This window comes from Acinonyx jubatus, chromosome B2 (assembly GCF_027475565.1).
Source record: "Acinonyx jubatus isolate Ajub_Pintada_27869175 chromosome B2, VMU_Ajub_asm_v1.0, whole genome shotgun sequence".
Classification (NCBI taxonomy): Eukaryota; Metazoa; Chordata; class Mammalia; order Carnivora; family Felidae; genus Acinonyx; species Acinonyx jubatus.
The window spans coordinates 84,762,892-84,788,122 of NC_069385.1; the positions used below are offsets into that span (position 1 = coordinate 84,762,892).

The 25,231-nt window shown below is 37.2% G+C and overlaps 1 protein-coding gene across 4 annotated transcripts in view; it reads right to left on the reverse strand.

Annotated features, from left to right (window-relative positions):
• The window catches only part of KCNQ5 (potassium voltage-gated channel subfamily Q member 5), a 509,402-nt gene that overhangs the window by 186,234 nt on the left and 297,937 nt on the right, over positions 1–25,231 (reverse strand). Inside the window, exon 1 of one of the 4 annotated variants that reach the window (XM_027057411.2) lies at positions 1,633–8,395. The exons of the other annotated variants lie outside the window; for them this stretch is intronic. Within the exon in view, the coding sequence (XP_026913212.1) occupies positions 1,633–1,658 (26 nt within the window). The 5' untranslated portion in view covers positions 1,659–8,395. Of the gene's footprint in view, positions 1–1,632; positions 8,396–25,231 lie in introns of those variants that run through there. 4 annotated transcript variants of the gene reach the window in all.

A 25,231-nucleotide genomic window follows, 5' to 3' on the forward strand; every position in this document is an offset into this window, starting at 1 on the left:
GGACATAAGCAGCTTTGGTGAGTTGGACCTCCGTGTCTCCTTCCTCACTACTCTGGATTCTCGGAAGACACATGAGGCTGCCCTAAATAAATGGGTAGTAGCATTGTGAAGTCATGGGGCTGCAGTCATACACGGAATGAGCCTTGGCTGAATTGACCAGGTAGAGATTAATCAGAGAAATGATCACTAGTTGGGGCACCTGGGTAAGGTTCAGTCTGACTTCAGCTCAGGTCATGATCTCACGGTTGGGGAGTTCGAGCTCCACATCGGGCTCTGTGCTGACAGCTCAGAGCCTGGAGCCTGCTTCAGATTTTGTGTCTCCCTCTCTTTCTCTGCCCCTTCTCTGCATGCTCTCTCTTTCTCTCTCTCTCAAAAATAAATAAATGAGCATTAAGAAAAAAGGTCACTAGTGACTGCTAAAGAACAGGCAATCTGTGTGTGTGGACTGAGAGAGGGGCTGCATGAGAAGATGCTAATTACAGCCATGAATGAAAAGAAGTTAGGGAGGGAGCCAAACCATTAAGAGACTCTTAAATCCTGAGAACAAACTGAGGGTTGATGGGGGGTGGGAGGGAGGGGGAAGTGGGTGATGGGCATTGAGGAGGGTACCTGTTGGGTTGAGCACTGGGTGTTGTATGGAAACCAATTTGACAATAAATTTCATATTAAAAAAAATAGAAATAAAGGTTATTCGTAACAGTGAGGGAGAGGCAACATTTGTAATATCTATGTGAATGTTGCTTTTAAAGTCATATTTTCAAGAGATAATCTTGGTGCTGACACCACGGAAAATAATCCAGCCTACTAGTTTTGATAATATGAGCCCAGGTGGATTAAATTTTCCATGCTTTGTTTCAAAAGGTCTGTTTATGCAAGAAGCTATGGCAAAGGTTGAAAACATGTGTTAAAAGATGTTTGACAATAGTTGTCTGACCTGAATAATTTTTTTCCACAAAAAGGTTGTAGATTTATTAGGCAAATAATGACTTAATCACTATAATTTTATATAAATATATGATAAAAACCATTAAATTATCTGAAAATGAGAAATAGAAATTCTTAACTACATTTATTTAAATAGTACTATTGAGAGCAACAAAAGGGGACAAAAATAGGCTTAAAGTTAATTTTCCCTGCAAACACAAGCTATTCTACAGTACTATAGCTGATAATAAAAACATCAACTATGAATTTTGTTTCTTTCAACTGATGAGACCCATTTGATCCACTTGCTTTAAAACCAAATTTTCCCTGGAAGGTTTTCTGAGAGCCTTCACACTTCATGGGAAATCTCAGTACAACTCTCTTGCACATACACACAAGGGGGCCCATCACTTCTCATTCAAGGAGAGATTTAAAGCTCTCACAAAAGAAAAACTTGCAACCAAGTACAGCCAGGTTAAGCTATGAGGCTGTCGAGTGGAGGGTTGCTACTGATTTTCTCTACTCCGTTTGGCCTGCAGAAATAAAGTAGTAAAGTGACTAAAACAACAGAAAACAAAATCTTCCTGAGTAGTTAAAGGGCTCTTGGCACTAGACTTTATGATGTGGTACAACATCAGGAAAAAATAAACCCAGCAGACAGATGTCTCCAGAGAGTAATAACCATAAACTGAAACTATATGTAAGTACCTGCCCAAGGGATATGGAAGATACATGTTTCTCTTGGGATCCGTCTACAATGGCACTTGTTGCTCTTGGTGACTTGAGTTGAAAGGAAGCTGAAAGCCAGCACCACACTATGTGGAGTCACTGAAGTATTTTATGGACCAGCAAAGTTGGCAAGCAGCAAACAGACACTAGACAGCACGTACTTCCTGCCTCCAAAAATATATTTGCAGTCAGCTTTAAAAACCGTAGACACTCCTCCAGGGTCTCGTAAGTAAGTAAAAGGGTCTGCATTCTCTCCCTGCTGTTGTATAGACAGACATCAAAGTTTTGCTTGCTTGTTTGCTTGTTTTGTGACCAAAACATTGAAGTTGATGATTCCATGTGGATATAAACACAACTGGAAAAAAAAGGAGGCAAAATGTGGCTGTAGCTAATGTAATACTGTTCCCTCCACTGAAAATTCTAGATGTGTTTAACTTAAATTTTGTTATTGTTTCAGGTGCAGAGTTGAAACTAAAACAAATTAAGTGATAATGGAAGATGTAAAAGTCAAAAGTAGTTAATAGTATGGATGTTTTGCCCTAAATCCTCAGTTTTCATGGAAACCCATCCTTTTATTTTAAACTGGAAACATACCTCAGTTTTCTCATCAGTACGGTGACAGGAATGCACTAAATGAACCCTAACATCACCACCAGTTAAAATTGTAGTTTTGGGAGTGCCTGGGTGGCTCAGTTGGTTGAGCGTCCAACTTTGGCTCAGGTCAATATCTCACGGTTTGTGAGTTGGAGCCCCGCCTCGGGCTCTCTGCTGTCAGCGCAGAGCCCACTTTGGATCCTCTGTCCCCCAACCTCTCTGTTCCACCCCCACACTCTCTCTCTCTCTCTCTCTCAAAAATAAAAATAAAACATTTAAAAAATTATAGTTTTGGATACTCTGATGTTCTGTGTCTGTTCAGAGGACAGTGCAGGAAGGCCATGCTATTGAAGACCCAGAAATGACTTCTGATTGCTGGGCCCTTGGAAATGTATGAGGCTGTCAGGGGCCTAGAAATATCACTTGCACAATCCAGGAAAAAGATGCATTATATTCTGCTTCTTGTCCTAAGAGATTTTAGGCTATGTCTTTTCCCACTGGTTATTACTGTCTGCAGGAGATGAAGGGAAAGGAGAAATATTTACAACAGGGTTTGGCAAACTTTTTCTGTAAAGGACCAGATAGTAAATATTTTAGACTTTGTGAGCATATGGTATCTCTTGTAGCTACTCAGCTCTGCAAGTTGCAATGCAAAAGCAACCACAGACAACGAAGAAATGAAATGAGTATGGCTGTGTTCTAATAACACTTTATTTAGAAAAACAGGCAGTGGGCCAGATTTGCCCTCGATTCAGTTGAGGGGCAACGATATGACTTCCAATTTCAGCTGGCAAGACTACTGTAATTCTGCGCTGTAGTTCATCCCCCCAAAGGTTTTCAGCAAGTCTTTTCCTACTCAAGTCCTTGTGATAAAGGGCTCATCTTAAGTGTAATTTTACCACAGAATTTGTTTCAGATTTAAAGGTTATCATTCAAAATAAATTTAAAACATAGGAAAGATTTTATGTAATGAACACTTTTTGTCTCTTTAAATACAGAAACAACCAAAGGACAAATAGAGGCATACAAAGCAATGTCACATATTTTGAAATTTTGAGAGGTAGAACTAAATTCAGTACTATTTGTGATTGACAGAACCAGGAGGAAAGCAGTTTTCTCTCTTTATTATTCCTGTTTTGTCATTTGTATTAGATCAAATGGGTATCAGCCCATCAGAAGAGTATTTGGTCTTTATCTCCTCTGTTTAATGTTGCTTGGTGGAAAACCATGATTGAGAGAAGAACGACAGGAGAGTAACAGGCACTATTATCTGTAATGGATGTCAGGCAACCTTTCCATCACTGTAAAATTTTAAGAGCTTGAAAAGTTTTCCAGAGCATGTCTCTTTGCCATGAAGATTTGGAAGGCAGAAAGTAATTTATGTTCTCAAATTTCAAAATGATTTTCCATAATAATCAGTCTTTTAAAGGATTTCTACAAAACCCTTACCTTCCAATAAAAAAAGCAAGTGCTTTAATGTGCATACATACATATATTAAAAATGGATCTGAGAATAACTTTCCAACATTAAATGTTTGAAAAAAATCCATGGCATCTTGAAAAAGTACTGTGGACCCCAAGGTTTTAACATTTTCTTTCCACTGAGTAAAATAATTTTTTTTTGTAAGATGTGGATTTTCTTTTTACTCACTAAAAAATGTACAATCCTACAATATGATACAACTGTGATAAGCAAACAACTATATGACAGTAAACTATTAACTGAAGGCCACATGTTGAAAGCATGACACTACTTTTTCTACTCATTTGGGGCATCAGCGAATGAAGGAGAGGATATTGTTTTCTTCTGTGTGCCAAGATGCTTCCTTTCCAGTCTGATTTAGTAAGACTTAGGGGAGGTTTGATCAAACTTGTGTTATATTAGGCATTAGAAGGGCTTGTTTTTAGTTTGGCTTCATTAAACTAACTCAGAACCTGTGATGGTTAATTTTGTGTCAACCTGACTGGCCATGAGGTGTCCAGATTAAACCTTCTGAGTGTGTCTGTGGTCTCTGGATGAGCTTAGCATGTGAATTAGTGGACTCAGTAAAGTAGCTTGCCCTCTCCAATGTGGGGGAGGGGGCATCATCCAATCTATTAGAGGGCCTGAATAGACTTAAAAGTGGAAAAGGAAGAATTCACCCTTTGCTTCCTGCCTCCCTGCTTGAGCTGGGACATCTCATCTCATCTTCTCCTGATTTACAGCCTCAGCTCCCCTGGTTCCCAGGCCCTGGGACTGAATTACACCACCAGCTTTCCTGGTCTCTAGTTTGCAGATGGCAGATCGTGGGACTTTTTAATCTTTCATAATTGCATGAGCCAATTCCTCACAATAAATATCCTTTGTATTTATCTTTCCTGTTGATTCTGGTTCTCTGGAGAACACTGACTAATACAGAGCTCTTGGCCAAATCTCTTATCTCTTATTTCTTCTGTGTTTTGGTTGCCTCTTCTGTAAAATGAGAAGTCTAATACCTGCATAGGTATGGTTTGATTATGTATGTGATGAAATAAAAGCATTTTACAGACACATGTTACGCCAGTGAGAAGATTATGAAGTCCTTGAGAGCAGGCCTTTGTCTTACTTCTTTGACTTTAAGAAAAATTCATTGAACACCTACCAGGCACCAATATTACCCACCAGGGCCTTACATAAAGAAGTAGCTCAAAAATTACTCATTGACTTTTACCAGTTAAATGCTATATTTAATGGCAACAGATATTCATTTATTCACTGGTGAATAGAAAATACAGGATCTTTTAAGTCTGTTTCTACACTCGATTTCTGAAAGGAATAATGTGAAAACCAGCTTTTTTGGCATGGTAGCTGGCATTCATTCTGATAGTAGTTTTCAGAGCCAGAGGCTGAGACAAATGCTATTATGGTTACAGAGTTTCTTTACCAATAGCTAAGAAGGCAGTGCAGCCTTTGATGCCATGCCAAAGCCATAACAAACAATTGCATTTGTTTCTACTAAAAAATGCCTGTCACAAAACTCAGATCATTTTTAGCACTTCCTATTAAGTCTAATTCTCCTCAACTAGGTAATTTGATTTGGTATTACTAAAACTGCATGTGGAGAAAACCCATCGCAATTTTCTATTTTCAGATCATTGCGTTGACATTGTATACATGTGCGTCCGTAATACATACATGGTGATAATCAAACTAATGAACAGTCACATCAAAATTTAGATACTTAATCCATGGAAGCTGATAGTTATTTCAGTCTGTAAACATAGAGGGGGCGATGGAGAATGAAATGTAGGGGACAGAAAAGAAATAAGCATGCTTGAATTTGGGGAGCATATTTTCTTTACAGCATTCGTCCCAGAGCCAGTCTTCTATACAGGCCTTTAGAACTCCTGTCAACCAATTCAGAAGTGACATCAGACAACAGAAGGTTGACATGTACTCAGGCACTTGAATTTCTGGGATCCTCTAGATGATCTTAGAAGGTAACAGGAATAGGAACAGATACGGAGGAAAGATCAACAATACTTGACAGATTCTGTGTCGGTGCTACTGAGCTTGACATAGGAACTTCCTTTGACCTTTGAGACCAGAGGTCTGAGAATCTGCCAACCAAGAAATGGATTAGCATATAAGGACTACTGTAAGTAATCAGGCTGTCTGGTAATGTTTAGGAAACAATAAGAGACAGAGTAAAATGACACAGGACAGGAGGAGGCAAGAAGAGAGGAATTCTGGCCCAAGGTGGAGTCAAAATACCATCCCAACGCAACTGGTAAACTGTCTACTCAGGTGAGGAGAGACCACTAATGAGTGAGCGATTGTCATTCCTGGATGTCAGAAACAAATTTCAGCAATTTTACATGGTCCAACCTTACATATTATCCCTGCATTATGCTTATACTTTGCTATACATATATGTGTATTCATTTATTTATACACTCAACACAAAAATTTATATGTGTCTTTTTTCCTAGATTCAGAAAATTTCCTTAATAATATGTTAGAGAGATGAAGGAAAAAATAGCTTTTCAAACTGACATCAATATTTATAAAATATTTCCTTTGTCTAGAGGGTTTTATCAGTTTAGTTACCTTCAAACTTGGTTATACTTTCAGATCAGAATCATATCTTGTGCCTTAGGCATAAGTGGCTCATTAAATATTAAGTAAAAACTGAATTTGTCATTTTTTAAATAAACTATACTTTTAAAAAATGAATACACTGAAATTGGAGACCACCAAATAGTTCTCACAGAAGTCAAACTATAGTGAGGAAACACAAGTTGGCTGTTTTCAGCTTAGTCTCAAGCTCATTAGTTTCAGGTATAAATTCACCACATAGTGGCTGGATGACTAACCAAAAGGGAGATTTAGTAAGAGACCACATCGTTCATTCTTATCCCGGAAGTTAGCCACACTCGAGAAATAAACAACAGGTGCTGACCACATTTGCAACACAGGTTGACCTTGGTGTTTCAACTTGTTTTGGCCAAGATATTATATTTGCACACCTGTTTGTAAACATATGCACACACACACATGCCCACAAATTATGAGGAACCATCTACACATATTCTTAATCTGATAGGTCAACCTTAGTGAGTTTTAGGGAGATAGCATCTGATTTTAAGAACAAGCCATTGTATTATACAGTAAGTACTGTAAAAACAAGCACATAAAAAATACAGAAATGTATAACTTAGAAAGTCAAAATTCCTAGTAATCATTGCCTGCACCTTTGTTCACTCCCCATGAACCCCCAAAATAATCAATCTTAACATTTTGGGAGTTATGACATGAGTTTCCCTTTCCTCACCTCAGTGTTCTGCTTTTTTTCAATCACACTTTTATTTCTTTTAAAGGCCAACCTCCTCTGAGGTTCTCTTCTTCACTAAGCTGTATCATAATGATCTATTTCTTCTCTACACTTTCAGGGCCCTGAGTCTGCAGCCAAACATTAATAATAAAATGTCTTATGAGGCTCTTTAATCCATAATTTTCTAAACTGTTTCCATAGAATATCAGTATCTGAAGGAATTTTCTTAGGTCTGACTCAAAAAAAAAAAGTTTCTCTGTCAAATACAGTAACTGGGTTTCCTTATCACAGGGCTTGTGAAACATCTTTTTTTTTTTTTTTTAACGTTTATTCATTTTTGAAAGACAAAGCACGAGAAGGGGAGGGGCAGAGGGAGAGGGATACAGAATCCGAAGCAGGCTCCAGGTTCTAAGCAAGCTGTCAGCACAGAGCCCAATGCTGGCTCAAACCCACAATACATGAGATCATGACCTGAGCCAAAGTCAGACGCTGAACTGACTGAGCCACCCAGGTGCCCCTGGCCTGTGAAACATCTTTGACATCTAATGTGAATGGTGAAGTTCTAGGGGAAGTTTTTAGTGTAGTATATTTCTGAAGCTTGGATCAAGGAACACCATTCTTACCAATTCTCTGATATCTTTTTTTTTTTAAGTTTATTCATTTTTGAGAGATTGAGAGAGAGAGAGAGAGAGAGCACGAGCTTGAGCAGGAGAGGGGCAGAGAGAGAGAGAGGAGACAGAGAATCCCAAGCAGGCTCTGCATTGTCTACGCAGAGCCTGATGTGGGGCTTGAACCCACAAATAGAAATCAAGAACGTGAGCTAAAATCAAGAGTCAGATGCTTAACTGATGCAGGTGCCCCCTCTTAGTGATATCTTAAGTGACAGTTATATTTCTTAGAACCTGGCATGGTAAACATTACATTATTGAAAGCCGGAAACATGTTCTTTATTCATGTGAGACTCTTGTAGTACATAGCATCGTTCTGAAAACGTCCAAGTATTCAATAATTATTTATTGATTTATTTATATGGTTGAAGGAAAATGAGAAGTAAGGAATGAAAAATATAGTGAAGGATGTGCCAAAGGCTTGCACCATACATTTAAAAAAATTACCTTTAATTAAATAAACTCAGACATAGGAAAAAATGCTGAACGTCACTAATCATCAGGGAAGCGCAAATCAAAACCACAATGAAATATCACATTTGTCAGAAAGGCTACAAAGACAAAGAATAACAAGTGTTGGTGAGGATGTGGAGAAAAAGTAATCCTCATGCACTGATTCTTGGTGGGAATGCAAATTGGTGCAGTCACTGTGGAAAACAGTATGGAGGTTTTTCAAAAAATGAAAAATAGAACCACCATATGCTTCAGTAATTCCACTACTGGGTATTTACCCCCAAAATGCAAAAACACTAATTTGAAAGGTTATATGCACCCCTATGTTTACGAGGCATTATTTCCAATAGCCAAATTATGGAAGCAGCCATAATATTGCCATTTGCTACAACATGGGTGGACCTAGAGAGTATGTACAATTCTAAGCAAAATAAGCCAGTCAGAGAAGGACAAATACCGTATGATTTCATTCACATGTGGCACTTAAGAAATAAAACAAATGAACAAAGGGAAAAAAGAGACAAACCAAAATACAGACTTTAAACTATAGAGAATAAATTGACGGTTACCAGAGAGGAGGTGGGTGGGGGATGGGTGAAATAGATGAAGGGGATTAAGAGCACACTCATCTTGATAAGCACTGAGTAAGGCATAGAATTGTTGGATCATTATATTGTACACTTGAAACTAATATAACACTGTATATTAACTATACTTCAATAAAAATAAAAATAAAATAATTATTACATTGAATAAATAAAGAGATGCCTTTTGGGGCACCTGGGTGGCTCAGTCCATTAAGCATCTGACTTTGGCTCAGCTGCCTGGAGCCTGCTTCAGATTCTGTGTCTCCCTCTCTCTCTGTTCCTCCCCTGTTCATGCTCTGTCTCTCTCTCAAAAATAAATAAACATTTTTAAAAAAGAGATGCCTTGTGTTTTCGATGTACTTTAAAATTATGTCATGTCATTATCTTTCACTATGCTGACCAAGTCATTGCAAAGGAGGGTTACAGGCAGGCACTGGTTATAAAATCATCGAGAGAACTTGAAAAACTTACTGACTAAAATTCTTATTGGGCAAGGAATGTGTTCTTACCCTAAAGAGGTTATAAAAAGGAGAAAATAAAACCCTATAATTAATATCATTAGGTTTATGGAAAACTTTATAACTGTGGACCTTCTTCTTTGTCATTGCAGAAGGGAGCCAGTGCTGAAGTTCTGCTCCGTGTAATAAAATGCACAGAAGAAGAAAAATATAGTACCTTAAATATGTCATTGTCTTTGTATATCTTCCTCTGGCCACTATAAGATATAAAACAAAACAGGTCTTGTTACTTAATTTCTCCAACTCCTTCCAAAAACAACAAATCTTCAAGGCATAATTAAGTGGGTTCTATTGAACTCAGCCATTGGTAGAAGCTGCCAATCACCTGTGCCAGTTACTGAGCCACAGAGGAAGTGCTGGACTCCCCAAAACAGTCTGTATGGAGTGTATTCTTTTCAAAGCATTTCCTTTGCAATGTTCTCTGGTCCACAGTGCCTCCTACCTTGACCTGCTCAAAACCCACACGTGAGTTTCAAACTGAACACAGTTGAGTTTCTCTTTTCCTCATGGAAGTTCGGCTTTAATATAAATATTTGAGTGTCATCACAAATTAATAGGAGAATGCTTTGCAAAATACTGCTTTCCTTTTTAAAATGAAAAGATAAAAATTCAGATTCTCAGTTATTTGGGAATATTTTACTTCTATTAATAAATATGCTTTAAACAAAAGGTATTTATAAGATAACAATAAGAAATTCCTGTTGGGCTTGGGATGACAACTCAAACTAGCAAAAACTGTTCTGACCTCTGTAGTTGGCTTCAGGACTTCCTAGGAAGGGTGGCATGATGGAGGGAGGTACTCCTAGGACTGGAAGGCAGTGCCTCCAGCTCTGCCCCAGTATGTGGCCTTGGCAGGCACCTTAACCTCTCTAGGCCTGGCATTCGCTTCTGCAAAACCAAGAGGTTAATCTGCATAAGTTCAAACATCATTTCCAGCTAAACTGAAATTGACAACACTATTTATTATTCCATGTAGAAGCATGCTTTCGACCCTCTCACACACAGATAAAGTGAGTGACTCTCTTTACACAAGGCACTCTGTTAGGTGTTGCTAGCTCTAAAGTAATAGAATTCCACTGCACTCATTCCAGTTATGAGCCTTTCCTAAAAATTGAAATGATAATGTCTAAACCTATCAATTCAAACTTTAAGAGCAGCCTGCTTATTGAAGTTTGGATTTAAAAACACATGAGCATACAGGGGTTAACAATTCTGGAGACTATTGAGCCACTATCCTCCAGCCAACTGTTTGATGCTGTGGGTCAATGGATAGTGCAACAAAAGTGGGCATAAAATCGCCTACTCAGATGACACATTTCACATTCACAACCAGGCCATAATGGCTCATGATGAAATACTGGAAAAATGGCCTTCTAGGAAAGAAAAAACCAGTTTGATTTTTTAAGTAGAAAAAAACAGTTGATTCTCCTTATTGCTGGTAGTTATATGTTCTGTAAAGTTGCTTTGAACACTGAATTATCCAATACTGAATCACTGCTCCTAGAGAAAATACAGAAGTAGGTGCCTGTGAGCATCTGGTCACAACAGTTTTTTCAATCATTCAATAGATAATCTTGTTTTATGTATATTTCTGTTTAATTCTCATTTAATATATATTGCTGGTTCACTGGCATTGAACGCTTGGCCCATAGTGCTATGGCAGATGCCTGAAAGAAGCTTATCTAACACATGTATTTTCTATCTAAGGCACATCACAGGGTTTTGTTTTGTTCTGTTTTGTTTTGCTTTGTTTTGTTTTGTTTTGTTTTGTTTGTTTTTAAAGGAGCACCAGACAGCACTTTAGCACTACACTTAGGGACCATTTAAAAATAGTGAAATAATCAATAAAAAGCCAAAACTATGAAAAATGTGGCAATAAGTAGACTGTGAAAAGGACACTTGTTTACAGCATGGGAGCTAAAACAAGAAGGCAGGGATACCTTTGTCTAGCCCCAGCTGGAAACATGTTGGGAGAATGAAATTTTTCACTGTTGTACTAATGACCATAAAAGTGGCCGGAGTACTGATTTTCATCTCACAAAATTATTTTAGTGAATTAGCAAATTTGTAAATATGGAATCCATAAGTAATGAGGATTGGCTGTATGTATAAACTGGATATAAATTCAAAATACGTAAACACCTAAATATAACTTTATTTAACAAGATTGCTTATTACTAATATCAACTCATGGAAAATGTGAGCTTCAAAGAATACTCTTTTATAAATATGAAGTATAACAATAAAGTATTGACAGTTCATATAAAAATAAAATCTTTCTGTACCATAATGCATACTTTCACCATGGCTTTAGAATCAACAAATAAACAGGAGTTACAATATAAAAAACCACGGCGGCTGCAAATACTCTCAGGAACTTGAGAGCACTGAGGCTTTCTCCTATTGATTAGCACAGATCATTTGGCCATGTCCTTACAATAATCCATATATAATTGAAAGAGTCATAGGAGAAAATAAAAATGTGCAACTTAGACAATGCTATCATTCTTAATGTTTCATGGTGTACACTTAAAAGTCTATCAGGGCACAATTACAATTACTGAGTCCATTGACTAAATAAGTACAAAGCTACCAAGGCCCTCACTCATGTAAAAGTGGCCAAGACAACATCATTGTAATCTGTTTAAGTAGATATCCATTCTTTTTAATTTTCTCAAACAATGGATAATTGTGTGAACTCAAACAAGGCACTGAGACTCATTATGATCGACTTGATAAGAAATATAAGCTTGCCATCTTAACAGTTAGGAGCTATGATTAACAACCTTTGCAATCTAATTGAAGGTCTCAAACTCAGTCTTTAACATGAGTGTTTTCTACTCTCATTTAAGTAATGTATATTTGCTAAACAATACTTTTATATTTTAGGCATTTCACATTAGAAATGCAGGTGTCAGCTCTTTTTCTATCGCATTTAGTAGAAAGAATAGTCATATACATTTTATTTGTTTGTTTTTTTAAGTAGGTTTCACACCCAGTGTGGAACCCAATGCAGGGCCTGAACTCAAGACCCTGAGATGCTTAACCAAATGAACCACCCAGGCACTCCAAGAATAGTCCTATATTAAAATAAATCATTTCAGTAAGACAAAGGTTTGTTCTGTGAAATATATTAGTTAAATCATATTTTCACTTAACCTTCAAGGAGATTATCCACAAATATGAATTCCATGAATGCAGTCCATGTATTGCATTGTGGTTAAGCAAAGAGGTTTTTTTCCCCTCCATCTCCATCAGATAACTTTCTGCTTTTTTGTAAACAACGTAAGGAGATCTTCTGAAATATTTCAGAATCTGCAGTTTAAACCAATCTCACTGTTTCCAAAAGAAACTGACTCCAAAATGTCTGAAAATAACTCCCGTCACTTAAACTCAACCAGCTATACAATGTTTTTTCTTTTGTAAATATGTAAGGTAACCTTTTTTTTTTTGAGTAATAGATCTAATGTTTTATCTTGTACGTATTAAAATTTGGATGAAACTGTATTTTCCTCAGAAACGTGTAAGATATAAATTTCATCAATGTAGAGGGAAAAAAAGAATTAATGATATCTAAAATGAATCTAAATCCTCAGGTAAAAACATTGTAAATGCAAGATAGTTGTTGACTGTAGCTGGGCATTAAAGAATGACAAGTTTGAAGTCTTTGCAGAGGGACTTGTGTGGCCCTAGGAGGCAATAAAGTTGACTCTGTCCAGTCTAGGCTCCAAAAGCCTTACAACTAGATGCTGTCATTAGCTTCTTATTAGTCTCTCTGGCTTCACTTATTCTCTGCTGCCATATAGTCTACAAACTGCTCTTAAATCCTCCTTTTATCACTTTGCTTTCCACTTCCAACAACCTTCAGTGGCTCCCTATGGCCTCTTGAACTGAACAAGGTTCTGCCTGCCTTCCAAGGGCATCATGGCCAGACCTGGTCTTTCTGTTCTCTGTCAACCAGTGTTTTCCACTTGCACAAATCTCTGGGTAGGTCTCTTCATTTTCACGCTCATTTGGCATCTTGCCTCAAGTTCATAGCTGAAATACTTTAAATCTTATCATCTCAGCCCATCCAAAATTCCACCAACCCCACTTTGTTCAGCGCACTATCCTCTACTTTCTCCTGATACCATCTCCTAAAATGCTTATTGTCTTGCACAGTTTGAGGTATGATTATATACTGCTGTGTGATGTCATCTAACCATTTATATCATTTTTGTCTACAAGCAGATGATGAGGGTCAGGGTCATATTTTACCCTTTTTCACTCTACTAAATTGCATCAGTGTTAGAAGTGAATTAATTAAACAATTTGTTTAATTAAACTAATTAATTAATTAAATGAATGGTTTAATTAAACTAATTAATTTAATTAAATGAATGCTTTAATTAATTAATAAGGATAGTTACTTTTATATTTCAAATGATAATATTCCTGTATAAAAATAACACATCTGGGTAGCACTGAAACAGAATATTGAGGGAAAATATTAAATATTTATTAAAAAGGTAAGAAAACAAAGGAACAGAGAAGTCTTTTTAATAAATATTTTTATCAGTTGGCACTGGATAGTTAAAAAGTCATCTTAATGAGCTACCGTTAGGTGTTGGTTATTTTTGCCAGTGATACTCTGGCTGAAAGTCTGTGGGTCCATTTGGGGACTCCATCCCACCCCTCCCCCAGTTCTGAGTCTAATGTTGGTAATTTGAATTATGTGACAGCTCAGATGTCACAATGCCTGTAGAAGGACTGTGTTGTCAAGCTTCTTTCATTGTGATCCCAATCTATTGCAGATGAAAACTCAGCACACATAAAATAACATGCATCAAAGCATTCCTTTTCACTCTGGTCCATGGCTGGCAGGTTTTCAAAAATTCTTAGCAGTGCAAAATCACTCTATATTATGTTTATTTGTTTTAGAGTGTTAGATGAAAAGAGCTATTGCTCAAAGTTTAGTTAAAAAATTAACACACTCAAGACACTTCCCATACTTTTGTGCTCTGGGATGTCATTCCTGTAATTAGATTTGAATTGTATTGTGATTCTCCTAGATCCTCAAGTTTATAAATAAACTTCTATTCAGCAGCAATTTCAGTCTGCCTTTTTTCCCCAAAGCAATTTCTCAAAAAATGATGAAACTATCATTTTGAATTATAAACTCTGAAATAAGAAAGTGTGATTTATTTATTTCCCCCATTTTTGGGGGGAAAGTTCTTGTTTTCCTTAACATTTCTGAATCTCAGGGCTTCCCAACACATTATATAACCAAAATAATATTGCTTGGTACTCTTTAGATTCAGATATACTGTACTAAACCATGTCTCCTAAAATTTTTACGGCATCCTTAATTGAAAGCACAATTCTAGAATTATGGATGTGTGTTGAATGTCTTTGTAGGTAATCCATTTATATACATGTTTTCTAAAAATACAGAAACCTGAACCTTGTTTGGAAGCTGTGTTCCTTGGAGAATTTCTTGGAGTTCCTGAACTCCAGCTACTTGTAAGCATCTTTCTTTTCTTGCCCAAATATGAAAGTTAGTGTTAATTTGATGCATATAAATGAAACAGCAAATATGAAACAGCAAAAATGACAGCCAAAAAGGCTCCGGGCAAGATTCCCAGGCAGAGAGCAGCTAGAATTCCAGCTCTGATTTGCAGGATCATTATTGGCCAAGCCTCCCCTGAAAGCTAAACATGTTTTATTTTGCTTATCAATGCAGGCTCTGCCTCATAACAGGACCACAGATTATTAAACTCATTTTCTCCCGCAAAAAATCTGATTTACAGTTAACATTTTCAAAAGGGAAAGCAAAGAGTACTGGCTGGCTGGTAACATCCCAAATATTAAAATATAACATAGAAATAGAAAAGAAAAGAGAAGGATAAATGCTTTCAAAACTTTCCTGTTACTTTTACTGCAGTAAATAGGGAGCACATAAACAGGCTTCCATGGAGTTCTGTATTCGTTGCTGTTATTAGTAAAATGGGTCCTAGCTGTGATATAGGAGCATTCATGCTGTGGTACTAATAGCTGGCCACCACATGTTTTCCTGTTTTTAGATAATGTATTGTACTTTGAAAATGTTTAGAAACCATGTACCTGTAGTGCCAATTAGAGCAATTCTTCCATTAATGTCAATGGAATTGTTACCTGATTCTTGACCTTAGTGTAAGGTCTGTTCAACATCAACAGAACATATATTTATTGTGTGTCTCACATTTTGTTGTACCTTAATATATCAGCATAAAATATCTAAATTCCTCTACCATACTGTTCAATACGGAGGCAATGTTTGACTTTAATAGCCTACAGACAGACACTTAATTTAAAGTGAGAACTTAGAAAGTGAGCATGCTTTGGATAGAGGAGAACGCTTTGTTTGTGCCTGTAGGTATGTTGGGAGGGAGTGTAGAATGGATTTCTGGGGTCAGACTGGCAGAATATTATACCTTATATAAAAAACAATTGTGAAACAATGTTCATAAACTGAACACAACAACAGTTTTGTGCTTCTACTAACTATGCTATGAACAGGTTATTTGAGACGATCTCTATCCTTAATGCTATAATTCCATCAAATCAACTACTGGTAGACTTGAGATAGGGGTGAAGAGGCTGTAATAATGAATGTCACACTGCCCATTTGTTTAACAGTATGATCAAATTGTTAGTAGTTAGGTAGGTAGAGGCTTCATGAGGGAGCCATATCCATATGACACTATTCAGCTTTCAAGAGTCCACTGGCTGAATTGGATGCCTTTCATTTGTTAAGAAAAAAAAATGGAGCACCTGTTATGTACCAGGTTATTTAGTGTATTAGGTACTGGGAACACATCAGTTCGTAAAGCATATAAGGCCCTGAGGAATCTAGTAAAATAATGTAGTGACCCTCAAAGAGGCTGCAGAATTTTTCTTTTTCACAATTTGTGAGATTTAGCATTCAAGAATAATTGATCAAAAACATGGAAATGACTTGGAAAAGGAAGATGAGAACAAGAATAAAATCCTCTTCCTGGGGAACTCCTTAAGCTATTAGCTTTTTCTCAGGTTTTCTGTGGAAAAGCCCAATTGTGTGATTAAATCCAGCCCATGAATAATATGGACACTGGAGAGAGAAATGTATAAAAATGAAACTTAAGCTCCTGATGTGATGCAGCAGCATAGCTGAGATATTTAAGAATGTCCTCATTAGCATTTCAATGACAGCAATCAGTTTAGAAGGACACAAGGATATCATTCAGATCAGTGGTTCTCCATTCTGGCTTCACATAAGAATCGTCTAAGGAGCACTTAAAAAACATTGATGCTCAGGCTTCATCCAAAGATGTAAGCAAATTAGATTCCTTGGGGGTGGCACCTAGGTATTGGAAATTTCAAAAAGCTTCCTACTATGTAGAACCAGGGCTGAGATCTACTGTTGTAGGTCAACCCTTACTCATTTCAAAGCTTAAAAAACCCAGATCCACAAGGCTAAGTTATGCACTCAAGATCACATTGTAAAGTAGGAACAGAGCTGCGACTGCCTGCTAGTTTCTGGACACTGTAACGAAATAGGTCTGAACTCAAATGCTCCCAACATCTGCTTTTATCTATGTTGACTTTTGAGGAAGCTTTGGATCATCTACCAACAGTAACTCTATTAAACAATTAGAATGTCTGACATCACTCAAAACTTTGAGATGTCAAAACTCATTTTGGTGAGAGACAGGGAAAGCCAGAATTTCAGTTTAGCCTGCCCTGCCCCTCTCCTCCTGTAATCAGAGTATCTCCGTTTTTGTCTGTTTAATATGCAGGTGTTCCCTTAAGATTTCATGTCAAGAACAAAGCTAAAAAGAAGCTTTAAAATGCACCAATTAAAGTCTTATCCTCCCCCACTTCAAGGAAAATAATGACTTGAGTTCTTATTTAGTATTGTTTAAATTATATCTCCTATCCTTGAAAGAGTATTTATGCATGGAGGAGGTTTAGACATTATAGGCAAGATACTGTGAGACTCCTAAATAATTTCGTTCAGATAATTGACTTGCTGTATGTGGCTTTGAACAACCTCTCTGAGTCTCAGTGTTTTTCATATATAAAATAAATACATTATCACTGGGTTATTGCCAAGTATCACATGAAATGATGAGTGCAGTAAACGATTTAGCACACACAAAAGGGAAATGAAAAGCGCTGAGTGTGGCATCCAACATGAAAGTGTGTGTTCAAGTTTATTATTTTCACTCCCTCTCTTCTCTTTTAGGTGACAGCTTAAAAGAAAAGCTTCTATTAAACGGTGACAGAATTATAGGCTAGAGAACTTAGCACTTAAAAATATGTTATGGTTGGCCTTATTTGAAAACTATTGTTTTTGCACGGTACCTTTAGAAAATATAACCCGAGAAGACCCATTTCTATGGTGCTTTGGTGCATCACAGTGTTCCAAATTACAAAATGCAAAATAATTCAGTTTCAAGATTGTTAATATCTGAGACATGACTCAAGAACCAGGTCTTCATTCCTTCTATATCAACCTGCATCACTCCCCAAGTAACCCAATATGTGGTAGATTAAATCACCTACAATATACATCTTTCTCTTTTTGTTGGAGGCATAAAGTTCCTACTCGTAGTTATAATAGATGAGAGTTAGCATGCATTTTGGCAACACTCAGAGCAATTAAAAAGGATTTAAAAGGCAAGAGGACAAAATTACCAGAGATGAAATACATCAAAGTAACCCAGTTGTTCAATTTTTTATTTAATCAAAGGCCTCATTTGACTTTCTGCATTAACTTTAAAGAACTGTAAACTGAACAATTCAGAAGGCCTTTGGATGATTTATTCATGTTTTGTCATAATGTTTATGTATCCGATTTAAATTTAAATTTTACGATTACTCAGACTACATAATGATAAGAATGGACAAGTGGGTTCACTTTGGGAATGACACTGTGAGTGATTATGCTAACTGCTACAATAAAGAGATGAAAAATCGTGGAACAATTGTCTGTGAAAATAACCTAAACTAATGTTTAGATCTGTCCTAGTCCTCAACTCAATGCCAATTTTCCATGATGCTACTGACTCAACTGCCTTTGAAGAACTCTGCCAAGAGACTTCTCCTATCTGTAGGAAGAAAACAAAGGGGACCTTTTCCATGAGCTAAGAGCAAATCTCAAGTTAACAGGATCCAGATAAAAAGGTAGTAACAGCTGACAAGACTGGGAGAGTGTGTGAGCTTATGAGCTCATTCTCTCTCTTTCTCTCTCTTACACACACACACACACACACACACACACACACACACACACACCACACGGTGCTGTGGTTCCTTGACTCGCTCAAGTTCGAAACTGAAGTCTGCCCTTCTTTTCAAGCATCATGTACTCATTAAACGCATGTCAAATACACTATTACCACACATATGAAACTGACCACTTAAACAAACTTACTGGGTGCTAAGTCTATCTGGGGAAGGACTGGATATCCAGAAAAGCATATTTTGTCACCGTATTACCCTTTCAACTTAAATTCCTGTCACCCTGTACTATCCAGTGACATTTTCTATACCTATGAGGTAGATTAAGAAGAAATAGCTTATTCTAAGTTTGTAAGAAGTGAGAGTTTTATCAAAACATGCCTCCCTACACTGAAGAATCTTGAAAATTCATCTTTTGAGAATACAATTATACTCTAAGTTAATTCCTTCTCCATACAAGTATAATTGCATTAATAATCTTTCCTTAAGTAGATACATTGAAATGCTGTCTTAGTTATCTCAAATTGTTTTTCTGCAGCATTATTTTGTACTTATTTTTACTCATTCTTTATCATCTCCATCCCCACCAACCTCCTTTCTCTCCTCCCCCTCCTTCTACTTTCCTGTGTAACACAGCACTGAAGCCAGGCAGATCTGGACATGACATGCTTGATTTTTCAGGTGAGCCTCTCTAATACAGGCCCATAGTTGGAACCAGAAGCTTGGCATGCTCTTTGTGAATCTTGTACTGTGTCACAGATAAGAAAGCCGGATAAAGCACCTGGAGATGAACCCAGAGACATTCTTACTTAGAAGTGCCGAGGTCTGCCAATGAAAAACTTTGAAAGATTGCCAAGGAATTTGAACTTCAGTAGCTAAGGTCTTTTGTTGACTCAGTTTTGTTACTGTTCTTTGTTGGTGGATGGTCATTATGATGGAAGTCTCATAAACCATGCCAGAGAAACCTCTGATATACAGAGTAATGATTATGGATAAAATATTGGCTGTGCTGCCTTCTCCAGCCATTTGTTTTTTCTCACCACACTGCCTCTATTTTCCTAACATTTTTTTCTTTTAAGTTTTTGTTTGCTTTTGTTTTGAATAGATAACACATTCTCATGTTTTATTTATTTATTTTAATTTTTAATTTTTTTAAAGTTTGTTTATTTTCAGAGAGACAGAGACAGTGTGAGCGGGGGTGGGGCAGAGAGAGAGGGGGGGAGAGAGAGAGAGTCCAAAGCAGTCTCTGCGCTGCCAGTACAGAGCCTGATGAGGGGCTTGAACTCACAAGCCGTGAGATCATGACTTGAGCTGAAATCAAGAGTCAGACAGTCAACTGACTGAGCCACCCAGGCGCCCCAACATTCTTATGTTTTAGAAGTCAAAGCTCTGTAACACATGTAAATTGAGAGTCTCATGCCACTCCACTCTGTCTACCCTGCTTCCACCTCCACAGATAACTACAAAAATGAGAGTACTCTCTTGAAGCAGGTACAAACAGACCAAGATTTCTTACTGACAGAGAAGGGATAGACACGGAAGGATCTTAAGGGGGCAGAGGAAACGAAATATGCACTTTGGCATAAGGATTATTTTGAGCTGATTATTTTGAGAAGCAATAGACACAGAAGCTCGGAATACAGAGTAGCAGTTGCTCTTCTGTGAGGAAATCTCCATTTGCAAGGGTGTCTCCCTCTCTGTACCAGGAAAAGAAGGATGACTCTAAATCACAACAGACTCTTATCAATGGGGAAGGCACCCATTTAAATCTGTATGATAAACTTTACTCTTTTTAATAGTACTTTTCCTGGTCACCTTCCCATAACTTGCCTCCTCCACACCCTTCTTTCTTTGTTATAGTTGAAGATACAATTTTAAGCCACATATTTAAGTTTACTCATCACTGAGTTTCTTCCATGTATACATGAATATGCATATTAATAAACTGTTTTTCTCCTGTTAATCTGTCTTCTGTTACAGGGGCTACAGATGAGAACTTAGAAGGGTATAAGGAAAAAGATTTTTTTTCCTCCCCTAGAAGGAGCAGCAGAGATAGAGCAGGGGAGGGGAGCTGTCCTAAGAGGACTCTTGCTTGGTGGGGAAGAAGAGGAGACAGAGATGACAGGTTAATATGATTCATCAAATTTGAATGTGGATTTAAGTGTAACAGTTGTTTTAGTGGTATTAGATATTTAGCAATTTGTTGATGTCATTTCCCACAGTATGAGAAAGATATTCTGCAACCAAAACACATGAGTCTAATACCAATGGCATTGGTGACACTGAGCTAATAATCTCCCCTATTAGAACCAAAGAATGAATTACCAGCTCTTATTCTGAGGGCTAGGAGGGTCTTGTGATTCACAATTTGCCAATGGAAATTCTTACAAAAGAAAATCTTGTTTTACAGCTAGTTGGCTGCAAATCAGCCTGAAGTCCGCTTGGGAAAATGTTAATCAAACTTTTTATACAAATATATGTGTCTGAATAAGATGTGTGTCAGGAGAAGTTCTCATTTTGTATGCTTCATCACTGGGCTGTAAGATCTGTGAGAGCAGGGACCAAGTCTGTTTCACTCACCTGGTGCGTCTAGAGCATAGTACTATTCCTGGCACATACTAGGTACTCAACAAATAATCACCAAATGAATGAATCACAGAATAATATGGAACTAGCCTACTGAAAAGTTGTTACTCAGCATTTATTACATTCAGAAGCACACTACTGGGTCCTCAGAAGAAAAATAAAAGGCAGGAAAGAGAACAGATGCTTGTTTTTGGAATTCATAATCTAGATGTAGCATACAAGTTCACGATCTTTGACTTAAAAAAACAAAATTGGGCTATTAAAAGAAAAAAACTTCAGCTAAAGAATGGTTTTGGCAAGATGATAAAAGAGGGAATAAATGGTAGAGAGGATTCCTGATGAAGGTCTCCAAGAGGTTTATAATTAGAAAATTACTGAGAAAGAAAGGGGTTACTATCAAAGTAGAAAAGATAATTTCAAAGAAGGTGGAATCTGATATTTGACTTTGAGTTTCACAATGTCTAAAGTCAGTTCAAGCTAGAAAATAATTTATAAAATAGTCTTAGGTTTAAAATTCAGCATCAGTGTAGGAGGCTGAAGGGAGCAAAACTGTCACCCCAAAATATGCCTCTTTGGCATAAAGTTTATTTTAGGCTGATTATTTTTAAGAAACAGCAGACATAGGAAAAGTTCCAAAACTGAGTGGAAGTTACCCTTTGGTAAAGGAAATGTACATTTATAAGGGAAATCTCTATTCGAAGGGTGACTCCCTCTCTGCACCTGGAAGAAAAGGATGGCTCTAAATCTCTAGAACTGTTGTCAAAGGAGAAGTCATTAAATCTGCATAACAACCTTGTTTAGTGTGCTTGTCCTAGTGACCTCCCATAACTGGCCTACTCCTCTCCCATAACGTTTTCTGTTGTCTTTAGCTGGAAATGGTATTTAAAATAGTGATTTGAGTCATTCAGGAGTTACTCGGTTTTCCTGGGTATCTCCTATGTATATGGGAGATATACGTTATTAAACATCTGTTTGTTTTTCTCCTGTTAATCTGTTTTTTTTTTAATTACAGGGAGTGTCTCAGCCAAGAACCAAGAAGGGTACAGGAAAAATTATTTTTCCTCTCTTACAAAGCTAGAATATTTTTGTCAACTTTCCAATTTTATTAAGGTTATTTCACATCACTATAAAACTAGTTTCTTTTCGAAAATTTTGTAGTGCTTCTTGAAACATTTTGAAGACACAGATTCTAGAATACTGTGGTCTATAAGGAAAAGTTCTGAGCTATGCATGTTTCTAGAGTATTTTTTTTAAGTTTATTTATTTATTTTGAGAGAGAGAGAGAGAGAGAGAGAGCATGAGCACGGCAGGGGTAGAGAGAGAGAGAGGGAGAGAATCCCAAGCACGTTCTGCACTGTCAGAACAGAACCCTACCCAGGGCTTGAACCTATGGACTGTGAGATTATGACCTGAGCCGAAATCAAAAGTTGGATGCTTAACCAACTGAGCCACCCAGGTGTCCCTGAGCTATGTATGTTAAAGAAATGTTCAATGCAAGGTCCTAAACTGAAACTAGCATCAATAAAATTTCTTTTCAATGGTGCAAATAATGAGGCATCTCAACAAAAAAAGAAAATCCTAGGCCAAATGAATAGTAAAGTTGCTGACAAAAGTGGAAGAAAGTACTGAGTATTTGTGTTTGCTTTGTGTGTATATGCATATGTACAACTGTGTGCTTTCCTGCAAAGTTTTCTTTGAAGTTGACCTCTGGAGTTGACTCCTTTGTGTGATACAACAGTGTCCTCATTCAAAAATATTTTATGTTTTTAAAAACGTTTATTTATTTTTGAGAGAGAGAGAGAGAGAGAGAGAGAGAGAGAGAGAGAGAGAGAATGGGGGAGGGGCAGAGAGAGAGGAAGACACAGAATCCGAAGCAGGCTCCATGTTCTGAGCTGTCAGCACAGAGCCTGACATGGGGCTCGAACCCATGAACTGTGAGATCATTACCTGAGCCAAAGTCAGATGCTCAACTGAGCCACCCAGACGCCCCTCAAAAATACTTTAATAATGTCACTGGATCTTTCCTCTTTGCTTCTATTTCACTACCTACCCTTCTAGCCTACTTTGATTTGGCAAACTTACAATGCCATTTTTCCTCCCACATGGACAAATTGTTCTTAAGTAATGACTTCAGTTGTCAGGCACAAACATTACCCTTTCATATCTAACCACAGTTATAAGCCAAGCTATTTAATTTCAGAGACATGACCCCATTTTATTTGGTGAATGTTAACTACTTTTCCACCCAGATCCTTCAACCTCTCTTTTAATTTAATGAATTTGGATAGAATATGAAGTTGTAAGAGTACATTTCTCTACACTCTTCAGGAATGAGATCAGCTTTGCCATGTATTAAGAACTAAACTTTGCCCTTTGTTCTAGGTACAAAATCCTCTCCCTAAAAGATATTTGTTCTCTGGGATGTCCTATGGGAAGTGGCTGTGAATTAGGATAAAATAAAAACACCATCACCAACTAGCAAACACAGATGTATATTTTCTTGGTTACTGACAAATTGCATATCTTAGAGGGGGATATACATTTCTATACTAGAAGGCTAAGGAGTAAAACTAAGGGAGAGTAATTTTTGGGAAAAGAAGATCTGGGAAGAAGAGAGTTTAAAATTCAGATCATGAGAGAACATCCCCACTCTTGCTCCCTGTTCAAATGCTTCTTCTGCATGTGAAAATATTCAAATTCTCAACACTGAGTTTTCAGGATTTGGGGAGCAGCAGATGGTACTGGAAATCAGGCTCAAAGTTTTCAGAAAAACAATCTACATTCTCAGATCCAAAAATCAGCAGCAGAAAAGGCTAGGGAAGATTGTTTTAAGGTCTTGGGATCAGACATCTAATCTAATCATTAATAGAAATGTGATTTCACACGATCTTTTGTAGAGCACAGAAGAGTCAATATTTGGGTTTCCCCCTTTCAAGATATGAACTTCCTCCAAATTATGAAAACACATCTTTAGAATTCAAGATGGACCATGCCAAACTGGGACTGTTCTGCTGTCCAAATCCTTGGAATTTATGCCTTTGCCAGTTCCCTCTAACACATGAATGGCTGTGAACCAATTGCCCCCATTGGTGTGGTCACTGCAGCAGCCATGAGTGTCTTAATCATCACTGTCACCAGCTGAATACAAGGCATGAGCAGTGAGACAGCTGAGAGAGGCTCTGGTAGCCTGCGGTTCTTGTGACCATGAATGCAGACCAGGCATACCATTAGAGTTTTACTAACCACTTGGGTTTTTCTTTCATGCATCATGCAAGTTGGCAATAATCAGTGAGGATTTTCTGCCTGATTTTTGGACAACAATTTTAGTTTTCCTTTTCGTGAAGCAATAGCCTCATCAACTCCATTCAGGGACACTAGACTGTATCCTGACTCCAAACATGTGAATCAGTGTAGCAGATGATGAAATTCTGGGTGACAGATAATCTTCTAATCAGTTTGTTTACCAAAACTGGCTGCTAAGGGCTATCATAAAAAAGGGATATTGGATACTCTACTATTTTTTTTTAATACAAATGGCTATCAAGACAAACCTTTAAGAAAGGCAATAAGAAATCAAATTTTTAATGGTCCTTGAGAGCACAATTTTGGTCTTCTTAGCTATTCTTGAGTTTTAGTGATCTGATATACCAGAATAGTTATTGAAAAAATTATTTAAGAGAAATTTCTGATATACTACTTCTGTTCCTGAAAGAACAAAAGCAGATTTCTTGCATCTCTTTTGGGAATATTAAAAAGGGAGAAAGTTTTGAATAAAAAGATTATGCAAGACAGTTTTTTAATGCAAGACAGTTTTTGAATAAAAATTAATTTGAGAGGGTAGAGCATTTTGAAAAAAAAAGTCTTGTTCTTCCTTCATGATTAAAAAAGAGCATTAAATTGATAATCATTTTTTAAATAAACTTAGTTTACTGGGGGAGGGGAAAGGGTAAGGCAAACATTACTCTTGCTTCCCATTTTAAAATTGGTGAGACATGCAGCTAGACTAATTCCTATCATGATTTATGAAAAACAATGACAAGAATTATTTATTAATCATTGCAGAAAAGACCAGTCACAGTCCATTGAACAAATGATAAAAATCAAATGTGGTACAATATTTACTTGACGTATACGTA